The following is an 11,467-nucleotide window of genomic DNA, read 5'->3' as shown; positions in this document are numbered from 1 at the left end:
GTCACAGCTGTGTTGGATGTTTGACTGTTTTGAAGGGAATCACATCACAGCGGTGTGATTTTATCGACTGGAAATTTCGATAAAATATGAAACTAAATTGTTGCCATATGTTTTTTTCCAGAATTTTGTCTGAAGAAATCACTTTTAATGTGAAAGCTGGTATATTCCGATTGTGATGTCACTTATTTACTGTCATGTCTCGGGAGCCTACCATGTACACGTGACAGTCTCTGGGTGGGTACATTGTCGCCGTTGCTATTACGTATTATACGCCTCCTGCGGTTCCCACCAATCCGCTACTCGCGCACATCATTGTTTCAAAGTTCGAGCAGCCTCGGCGGCTTGACTCACCTGAATGCGAATAAGCACGACTTACGAAATATTTATTTCTTGCACCCATCTGGTCGGAATTTTAAACATTAAAATCGATTAACGTCTCCTACAGTTTGACAATGGTGAACGTCATCCAACGATTAATATGACATATTAAACGATACACACGATTGAAACCTGAATTCTATCATTGCACATAACATATCTATTGGGACAAAACCATCGTACATAACCATATTGTATTAAAGATGTAATCAGAAAACAACAAAAGCAAGAACATTTGTTTTAGAATGCTTGGATTGGCTCATGTTGATGACGTTGACGGCAGGTGGGCTTGACGGAAACAGGAAGAGTGACGTAACATTTGTTTTGGTAAAACCAGCATAGAAGAGTTTTGTCTCGTAACCCATGATGAGCGATTCAAGAATGGAGCAAAGCGGTGACGATTACAAGGTACCGACTATACTCTCTTTCGTCCTTTTTAATTCTCTGAAAGTAAAAATGGTCCATGTTGATCGTGGGCTGGACGCTCGTTGTTGCGCATTAGCTATTTTTCGTCGACATGTTAACTTGCTAACTGGTAATTTCAGTTAAGAGAGGAACACGTGCGATGTTTGTAATGTAAAAAGTACACAAATGACTGGATTTGGTGGCTTTCCTTTATGTTTGAAGTTGACACGTATAAGGCACTTCGTCACAAGACGAGATGTGACGTATTGTCAGACCTGTCGCTAGTGGATCACGTGAGGTGTTTACGTGCTGAAACACGTGTAAACGATGACACTTGCTTAATTTTGGAATTAGGTACATAAATATAACGTGTTTGTTAAATGTGTCGATCAATAAGCAATTGAGCTAGATTGAAATGTACATTTGACGTATTTACTAACATCTGTGTTACCAGATTATTATGTTGGTTGGCTGCCGCTGCTCACTCGCACAAAAAATATCATGTGACTGTAAAGTGTCCTTGAAAGTTTTGAAAGGCGTTTCATAATCAAATGTGGTATTATTATTAAATGTTCTTTTCCACATTGTCCATAATTTTGCACAAGTTAGCCCAGTGTTCCCATCCAAAAATATGGAAACAAGATCCATATTTTGCATTAGAAAAATGCCAGCTCACATAAAATAAAATGAAAACCTACTTAATTATTGATGGACACCCAGGATAATTGTACCCAATAGTGGAAGAGCATAAAATTGTGCTGGATGTCACCATACGCAGCTGGCATAGATAGATGACCAAAGTTAACTGGGATAGGCTATTGCTGCAACCCTCATAAGGATAAGTGATGCATGGATCTATGTTATCATGAATTTTAAACAACTCTGTATGGTCTACCTAATTGTGACGTGTATATATTTGAAGCGTCTGTCTTCTTTATTCAGTTGATATTTGAAAAGGAGGGGGTGTACCTACACACGAATGCCAAGAAGAGCAACCAGGACACCAGCATCCCGGGTTTCATACGCATTGTGGAGCGAGTAAGTAAAACTGTGCTCTGGTGTGATGAGGAAGAATTCCTGAACTATTTTGTTTATATTTTAAGGCTGGCGTGCCGTCTTTAGAGTGGAGTCCCCTGGAGGATGCGGGCCGCAACGCTCCTGCTGTGCTTTACTCAAAAAAGGTGGGTTTCATATAATATATATATGACAACATTTGAATGATATGCTTTAACAGTGGGAATTGTGCCATCAGGATGGCGAAGGAGGTGAGGAGGACACCAATCTTGACCCCGGCTACGAGCCAGATTGGGCGGTCATCAGCACAGTGAAAAAAGATCGGGAACCAGTCCCCTGCCGAGAGACAGGTGCAGCTTGAGAAATTTGGAATATTAAGACGAATTACTATCAGTGTTTTTAATTACAAATTAAAACAGTGATTCAACCACAGCTCCTGTACAAAGGAAGCACCTATTACAAGTATATTTTATTTTCACCGATGGACCCAGCACTTTATTTCCAATTTCGTGTATGACATCTTGTCAATTCGTCAAGTAAAGCTATGCATGTGGTGCCTGCAGTGGACACTTGACCAATCACAAATAGACCCTGACCACATTGAAAATTACAGTAAAATATGAGTGTAACATGATTTTGTGAAGAATGCTATTTGCACTACTGGTTTATCTGTGCTAACACAGCAGCTCTGCTTACCTTTTGGAAAGCACGTCCAAATTCACCTACTCTGAGATGACAAAAGATGGTGTTAAATCCCCACGCTAATAGGAAAGTACGAATAGTAAAGTATGTTCGTGCATTTTTCATATCGATGACTTGCATTTTCTCGCTGATTGTTTCAGTGCTTGCGGGAGGTTACTGAAATTGCCAGATAATGACTCCTGATCTTCTTATAGGCGGAACTATCTTTACGACAAGGACCATTTGTTTTGCAGGTCAATGGTCATTTTCACTGCCTCTGTCAGAGCTCTACTCACTGCGCAGAGCCCGCTTCTCCCTTGGCCGCAACTTCCTTGTGTTGACCAGTAGGGGGGGACATCCGCTGCCTCCCCTGCACTTCCACCGAGGGGGCAGCCGCGAGCTCCTGCGTTCACTCAACCGCTACATTGTCTTGGACCAGTAAGTTTGGATTTACTCACAATGTCAAGAGACTGGTTGAGGAGGGGTAGATATTTTTATTTGGGTTGGGGTGCCAATGTCATCATCAGGTCACCGGTGGATGGACGTCTTTTTCTGGCATACCCGCAAGACCCGAATGCCCTTTCGCAGTCCTTTGACAAGCTGCACCTCTTTGACGATGGAGGCGCTGATCTAGTGTCGGTAAGATGTCGTTTATCTTGCCAAGCTTTATAAGCGGTGGTTCAGTGATTGTGTCGATCTCACAGTGGGTGGTGGGTTCAATTCCAGCTCCGACTTCCCTGTGTGGGGTTTGCATGTTCTCCCCAGCCCGCATGGGTTTTCTCCGGGTCCTACGGTTTCCTCTCACATTCCAAAAATATAAATGACAGGCTGATTGAACACTCCAAATTGTCCCAAGGTGTGAGTGTGAGATCAAATGGATGTTTGTGTTGGGGTAATTTGCTATACGAACATCTTTAAACATCTTTTTGCATCGTTTTGTTTTGCACTTCCTGATACATCATATCCTGCCTGCCTTTACATGATGTCACATCCCATTACGTCACATCCTATTGCGTCTCACCCTGTTCGCCTTATAAATGCTCTCCCAGTTCGTCTTTCTTTCTCTTTTCCTTTCTGTCCCTCCTCGGCCGACCCCGCAATGTCCCTGTTGTCTACAAGATTAAAATAACTTCTTGTGTTCAACACCTGGCTTCCTGCTGATTTCACCATCCCACTTCCACCACCCTGAGAAGCGATGAACCAGGAACGAATGATCACTTTTAACCCATCAGTTTGTCTCTGATTGGCTGGGAACCGGTTCAGGGTGTCCCCCGCCTACTATGTGTATATATATATATATATATATATATATATATATATATATATATATATATATATATATATATATATATATATATATATATATATATGCAAAGCATCTTTCTGCCTGTATGATGCTGGCATCTGTAAATACAGATGCTCCCCAATTTACGAACGAGATACGTTCCCAGCGGTCATTCTTAAGGTGATTTTTTTCACAAGTTGCTTCAGTGCTATATTTTGTATGGAATGTATGTTTAAGGCTTATATAAGTATGTTTAAGCTTTATATCAGTATGTTTAAGGCGTATATAAGTAACCTGTATTGGTTTGTACAGAAAAATAAACATTTAATAAAATATATGCTCTATAAAGATGTACATTTTCATCCGAAGAGAATACTACATACAGTAAAGTCTCGTTATATCGATATTGTCGGGAGTCGGAAAAAATATCGATATAACTGGACTATCGATATATCCGATCCTGCGTCATGTAAATTTTCTCCTTGCGTTCCTAGAAATAGTATTGTAATAAGCAGTACTATCGATATAACCGATATCGATATAACGAGACTTTACTGTATTTTAGAGAGAGAGAGAGAGCTCTAACAGCGCCTCACTTCGGTATTAGTGGCGAAAAGATGCACTACTCGTAAAAAGGTGCACAATACAAACTCTAACTTACAGCAACTCTGTCCAAACATTTCTCGTCATACCCCCCAAAAAATGTTCAAATGTCATATCATTACTCGAATGTTTGTAAATAGGGGAGTGTCTGTACTTTTAGCGTGTTCATTATTTGTAGTAAGAAAAGGCTTTGTGCTCCACAGCGATTCATCCACGATCCCTATGCAACAACCTTCGGCGGCTTTTCCAAAGTCACCAACTTCTTCAGGGATGCCCTGCGGCCGCCTGACTCCCCGCTGCATCCACGCGACAACCGCAATCCGAGCTCTGCCCCGCAGCTGGATGAAGAGCCTGGCTTTGAGCTCATCACATGCGTAAGATGGACAACATCCATGATGGCCACCACCTCGCAGGCGGCAAAGAAATAGTGGAATATGATAATCAGTTAAAGTCATCGTCAAAGTTAGGAGAGTCAGTTCGAGCTAATCGAGGGACTGTTGTCTATACAACAAATAGGAATAAATAATCCCCAAATATGAAACGCGAGAGTCTGTTTTCCTGCCCGCAGGGTGTTGAGCTCGGCCTAAAGCCAGTCGTCAGCAGGGGGGTCCCTCTAGAAGAATGGGATGCATTTCTGGACCCGGAAGGGCGGGTCAAGGAGCCAGAGCATATCAAAGAACTAGTTTTTCGTGGGGTGAGCGTACCTGATAATCATCACAGTGAAATAATCTTTTTTTTGTCATAAAATTATTTGAGTGTGCACTCTTGCAGGGCATCACACCAACACTCAGAAAGGAGGTTTGGAAGTTCCTGCTGGGCTTTTATCCATGGAACAGCACCCACAGCCAACGAGAGGAGATCTTACGCCTCAAGACGTCAGTTCTCAATGGATTTTTTTTGGGGGGGCGGGGGGGTTGGCAGAAGATCCATTCCAATTGTTCATATCACAACCAGTCGTTCTGTGTGTGTGTGTGTGTGTGTGTGTGTGTGTGTGTGTGTGTGTGTGTGTGTGTGTGTGTGTGTGTGTGTGTGAATGCAGAGACGAGTACTTTCGGATGAAGATGCAATGGAAGTCCGTCAGCGAGGAGCAGGAGATGAGGAACTCGCTTCTCAGGGGCTATCGCAATCTGATTGGTTAGTAGACTTGGTGAAGCAGCATTGAGCTCATGAGCCGATGTTACACACTGGGGTTTCTAAATCTCTAGTCAATCCGTAATTAAATATGTCGGGAGAAATATAGCGCCGCCCAAAAAAAAAAAACAAGTGGTTTCCAGAGAATGTCAGCTCATTTTATTTTATTTTTTTAACCCAATAAATTCTTGAATCCGAATCAGAAAGCCTTTAATAGTCCCACAACGGGGAAATTTGCATTCCACACACAGCAGCAAAATTGAAAGCAAAATTAATAGGTCAAAAGACAAAAACAAAGTATTCTCTCCTCAAAAGAAAATGTCAGTCGACTGAAATGTACAACTGCACAAAAAGGTTTCATAAAAAGAACTGTACATAGTGCAAAATATAAAAAGCAGATTTGCTGGGTGTAACTGTATTAACTCGACATAAGGTGGCTATGCAGGCTGACCCAAAAAGATGCGTACCCATGACAATTTCAATTGTGACTTTGATTAAAAAGCTATTTATTTCAAATTCCAACCACACATTATTCAGTTTATGGAAGACCATCCACCAGAGTTTCGGCTATTTCTGTCCATTTTTAGCCAATTCCTCCTCAGTTGCGTTGAAGTTCTGAAATGCCACACTGGTGAACCAGTCAAAGTCAGGTGTTCATTTCCTTCCGTATTTGTTGTGTTTGTTGTCAGAACGCGACGTGAACAGGACCGACCGACACAACACGTTTTTCTCCGGAAACGACAATCCAGGCCTGGCGCTGCTGCACGACGTGCTGATGACTTACTGCATGTACAACTTTGACCTTGGTGATTGAACAAACAGTTGACCTTGGCACTCAATGTTTTGGTTCTCTTGAACGATCTAAGTGGTTCTTGGCATTTGATGAATTCCTGTTTTAAGCTAATAATGCTGCTTTTTTCCCTTTTCATGTGCAGGCTATGTGCAGGGGATGAGCGACCTGCTGTCTCCTCTGCTATTTGTCACGCAGAACGAAGTAGAGTCCTTCTGGTGCCTTACTGGATTCATGGAGATGGTGGTCAGGAGACTAATTGCATACATTCCGCCTTCTTCTCATACTACTTATCTTTATCATCTTCTCCATGCTTCTTTTCCACTTTTTCTGCTCCTCGTTTTTGTCTGTTCTTCCTGTTCTTGTCCTGCTTCTCTGTGCCGCTTTCACTTTTTTGTTCTCTATTTCTCTCCTCCTTTTTCTTCCTCTTTACCTCATTTTTCTCCATCGTCTTCTCTTTTCGTTGTCTTCTCACTCGCATCCTCTTTTTCTGACTACCCTCGCTGTCGTCCTCATTTTCTCTTACTCTTCTCTCCCCTTGCTCCTTCTCGGAAACATTCCAGACGAATTGTGAGCTTTGTTGTCTGCTCCACAGCACCACAACTTTGAGGAGTCCCAGGAGGCCATGAAGCAGCAGCTCCTTCAGCTCAGTGTCCTTCTAAAAGCGCTGGACCCGGAGCTTTGTGACTTTCTGGGTAAAGAACAACTAGATCAGTTGTGGAACTGTCAAACCTGAACAAAATGGGTTTTTTTTGTGTGCTTATCAGATTCTCAGGACAGCGGCTCGCTTTGCTTCTGTTTCCGCTGGCTGCTCATCTGGTTCAAGAGAGAGTTCTCATTTGAGGACATTCTCATATTGTGGGAGGTGAGCTCCATTTGTTACAGTAGATTGTGTGGGAGTACCTCTTGTTTTGGCTGGTTGCATGGTAACAAAATATGCTGCTCATCACACAGAATGTATCCAAATATTTCACTGAAAATAATGCAAGTTACCCTAAAATCACCGTAGCAAAACAAACAAGCAGATTTCCTGTGTCTTTTCAGGCATGCATGACTTTTTGAGACTTTTTGTGGGTGCACTCTTGACAACAAGCACATACCTGCCAAATGTCATTGTGAAATCTAAGTGTCATGAAGTCCTGAATTTTCAAAATCAAATCAATGCAATGATCCCTGTGCCTCAATCTTTGAATTAAAACAGGAGGCTTCCTGTTTATCAGGACACCTTTTTGGAGGGCCTGCACAAGACTAGATTACATGTTGCTAAATCAAAATGGATTTGACCCGAAAATGTCAGTCAGAAATTAACTCATTCACTGGCAGACATGTTATCGGAAATGTTTTTTTCGGACACTTTGAACAAGTACTCAAACACAGGAAGATAGTCTTTTACTGCCGGCAGGGGGCGTAGTTTTTATGAAGCCACTTCGTGTGACCTTCTCGACCGACGACGCCCGCCCTCTGTAGGTCCTGCTCAGCTTTTTATTGAGTGTCCATGCCAATTCAAGTGATACATTAGTAAAACGCTTCCTTCTTGATTTGAATACCACACCCCTGGATGTCCCAAGGACACCCCTCCAAGTCGTCACCTGGTACAAACACCAACATCCATAAACCAACACAACGTAGACATTTTAATGAGTGGCCTTTCCATGAACTTTTTCAGGCATTGCTTGTTGAATCTTTTTTGGAGGTCTATTTGTGATAGACGTGTCTACATGAAACCGGCTCTTAGGGCTCAATTAAAAAAAAGAAGGTGATTTTTTTTTTTTCCTGGCATGTTGTTCCTCAGGTTATGTGGACTCGTCTTCCCTGCCCCAACTTCCACCTTTTGATTGCTTGTGCCATCCTGCAGTCACAGAGAGGCGAACTGATTGGCTCAGATCACGACTTCAACACTATTCTCAAGGTTCGTTCGTCTTGTGTGTGAAGTCGAATCACAGAGACCTCATTCTCATCCTCTGTATAACATACAGCACATTAACGAGCTGACTATGAAGTTGGACCTACAGAGCACTCTGCGAGGAGCAGAGGCCATCTACCTGCAGCTGATCCAATGCAATGTGAGAACCACAAACACACTAACCCTGAGTCACACATTGTTTGAGCAAGAAGTTTGTAAATGGGGCTATGGGTGGTTCCCAATATACTTTTTGTTCAATAATGCAATACTGTACTCAGTTGCAATTTTCAGTCATATATTTTAAGAACAGCTGTGCTGAGGTGCTTTGAGCGTCTCTGTGTATATTCGTATGTTCATACACGCACACACCCACACACACACACACACACACACACACACACACACACACACACACACACACACACACAGATGTGTCTTTATAAATGCAACCTGAGCCTGGTTCCTCTGTAACCCCATCTCCCTGTCATTTGGTGATCCCCAACACCATTCCCAGGATTTACCCCTGAAGGTCCAGGAGGTCTTGGGTGTGTACGTGCCATCCAGCTCCTCCTCCGATGACGACAGCCCCGACTTTGTGTGCGGTGACAGACGGTCTCCCCCTGGCCAATCACAAGGCACCCCTAATTAAACCCAATCAACTGACATGAAGATATTTATGAATGATGACACATATATTAACTGTAAGCCGGAGATGAGGCTGTAAAACAATGTGTCTGCAGAAAGGGGCGACATGAAGGACGTCACTGTGCTCATTTTCCATCACCTCCTATTCTTCCTCCTTCCGATTGAAGCTGCTCTCTTTTTACATTTTACACTAAGTTGGCTTTCACTTGCTGCAACCACTCAACTTAAAAACAAAAGAAAATAAAAGGTGTGTGTGTGTGTGTGTGTGTGTGTGTGTGTGTGTGTGTGTGTGTGTGTGTGTGTGTGTGTGTGTGTGTGTGTGTGTGTGTGGTGTGATGTGTGTGTGTATTGTGTGTAGGGAGTAAGGTAGCCTTCCCTGACTTGCTGCCCTATGCAACATGGTCATCTTTTAACATTTGTACTGTTTCCATCTGCTAATTAGTACCAAGTAAAAGGATAATGAATCTCTATTTTGTCTTTCTTTAATTTGTGTGGATGGATGGATTTGGGTGGTAGGATGAATTTGGATGGATAGATGGACGGATTTGGGTGGATGGATTCCGGTGGATGGATGGTGTTGGGAGGATGGATGGATGGTGGCATGGACGGATTTGGGTGGGTGGATGGATAGATGTATTTGGGTGGATGGGTGGGTGGATTTGGATGGATGGACGGACGGATTTGGGTGGATGGTGGGATGGAGGGATTTAGGTGGATGGATGGCTGGTGGGATATATGGATTTGGCTGGATGGATGGATGGATGGATTTCAGTGGATGAATCGATTTGGGTGGATGGGTGGATACCACGTATGAGTGTATCAAAGTCTGAACAAGGGCTTAATTTGTACGTGACAAAAGGTAAATTATGAAAAAACCCTCAAAGACGAAATGACCTGAGCGCGTAATCCCGTCAGCATCATTGGGACAGAATGAGGCCTAAAGTCTGCTGACAAGGTTGCGGTTTTTCTAGTGCTTTCAAAGCAGATTGAATTTGAATGAGGAGCACCAGTCAAGTGGGGTCAGCCTGGGTTGGCGTTGGCCAAGGGGAAACCCGGTGACAGATCGCGAGCCTGTTTAAGAAGCCTGCTAAATTCATACGTGGCAGCTGTATTCAGAAGCGGGCGGAGGAACCGAAGAGGGGTGGTGGCGGTTGCCCCGCCCCTCATTTTCCAGCTCATTACCCACGACACTGGAGAACCTTTTTTTTCACTGCCGCCATTCAACTCGCACGCAGACACCTGCTGTTACCGCTGGTGTGTGGACAAGTTTGCGCGTGTGTCAAAGGGGACGGGGGGGGGTCAAAGTTTAACCAGTCCACAACAGGTTAAGACACACATGCCATTTCTACTACTCTACTTCACATCCAATACAAGAGTTTTGGAGTATTTATTTTCGTGCATTCTAGTATATGTCCGCCAAATTTCACGTCCATCAAACTGAGGGTTTCATTAGAGACATTTCCACTTTTTCCAGGGGAATACTGCTGAATTTTCCGAAAGTGCATTCTTCAATTTTAACCATGGATCCTTGAGACTTTTTTAAGCATCCTGTTCTGATCGACATGCACACCAAATTTCATGTTCAAATGGGATTGGTGAACTTTTAAAGAGACCTTGCAAAAGGGGTTAGCTCCATACTGGCTGCTTCAAACCAAAATGGCCAACTTCCTGTTCACTTTCGGGCATATAAGCTATTTCATGTATCTTGTCATTATAGCCATGGGGGTCGAGTTTGGACCCCTAAATAGCGATAAAATGTTTGCAAAAATGAATTATCCAAAGCAGAGTTTTGACTATGAGAATGTCTCATATTGTTGTTTGTGCAAACTTGAGTGTGATTCCAGTCAACGTGGCGGCGGCCTTGCAGACTGGTGAATTCTTGATGAGGACGACTGAATTATTGATGACCATCTCCAATCAAATCGGGCTCGTCCTGTTTGAAAGGCGATCTCCTCCACGGCCGCTGAATGCCACCTGTAGCCAGTGTGTCAAATACAAGATGCGAGCCTCTATTGTGTAATCCCCCGGGGGGTCTCAAGGGAACGTGTGACCACTGCTTGTCCATACGCTGAGAGCGTGCGAGGCAGAAGGCCAGGGCCTGGTGTCTAACACTGATTTGTAAAGGGAGACAATACGGCTCATTGACCCGAGGCTCCACTGTCTGTCGCGCATACCTCCATCACGGCTCTTTAAACAGCAGCAGATTGCCACAAGCCTCCGTCAGGGCGGGGGCAGATGGAAAAGGGGTCTTTGGGGGCGTCGACGTACGCTGCTTTGACAATGAGGCTAACTTAGATGGAAATGTCCCTTTAAATGTCACCACAGGACTTTTATTAAATCACATTGAAAACCAATTAAATGTATGTATTACTTATTTTGAAAAATTTTGCTTCTTTTTCACAACTTTCTTTTGACTACAGATAAGATTTAATGAACAATGAATTTGGAATTTTAAGTTTAAATTTGGAATTAAATAACCGTGTTGTTTAACGATCTATTTGTGGCATTGTTGTAATACTCATCATACGTTTCATAATATGTTTATTTGATATATTTGGAAATATAATATTAATAGGAAAGGAGTGACAGCGCCGTGGCGATGCGTATGTGGAACTGTGGTGGCTTGGAATTG

The 11,467-nt window shown here is 43.1% G+C and overlaps 1 protein-coding gene across 1 annotated transcript; it reads left to right on the top strand.

Moving 5' to 3' along the window:
- The first annotated feature begins 642 nt into the window (after positions 1-642).
- Positions 643-9,305, top strand: tbc1d17 (TBC1 domain family, member 17). The gene is made up of 17 exons (XM_089018547.1): positions 643-786; positions 1,726-1,821; positions 1,887-1,964; positions 2,036-2,147; positions 2,733-2,916; positions 3,006-3,117; positions 4,570-4,740; positions 4,935-5,060; positions 5,138-5,241; positions 5,406-5,500; positions 6,187-6,303; positions 6,433-6,533; positions 6,883-6,982; positions 7,055-7,152; positions 8,080-8,196; positions 8,264-8,350; positions 8,705-9,305. The coding sequence occupies exons 1-17, from the start codon at positions 742-744 to the stop codon at positions 8,837-8,839; spliced, it is 1,878 nt and encodes a 625-aa protein (XP_088874673.1). The 5' UTR covers positions 643-741; the 3' UTR covers positions 8,840-9,305.
- The last annotated feature ends 2,162 nt before the right edge of the window (positions 9,306-11,467 follow it).

Source organism: Hippocampus bargibanti, linkage group LG17 (assembly GCF_051943395.1).
Source record: "Hippocampus bargibanti isolate YZ-2025 linkage group LG17, ASM5194339v1, whole genome shotgun sequence".
NCBI lineage: Eukaryota > Metazoa > Chordata > Actinopteri > Syngnathiformes > Syngnathidae > Hippocampus > Hippocampus bargibanti.
This window is presented reverse-complemented; position numbering and strand designations above follow the sequence as displayed.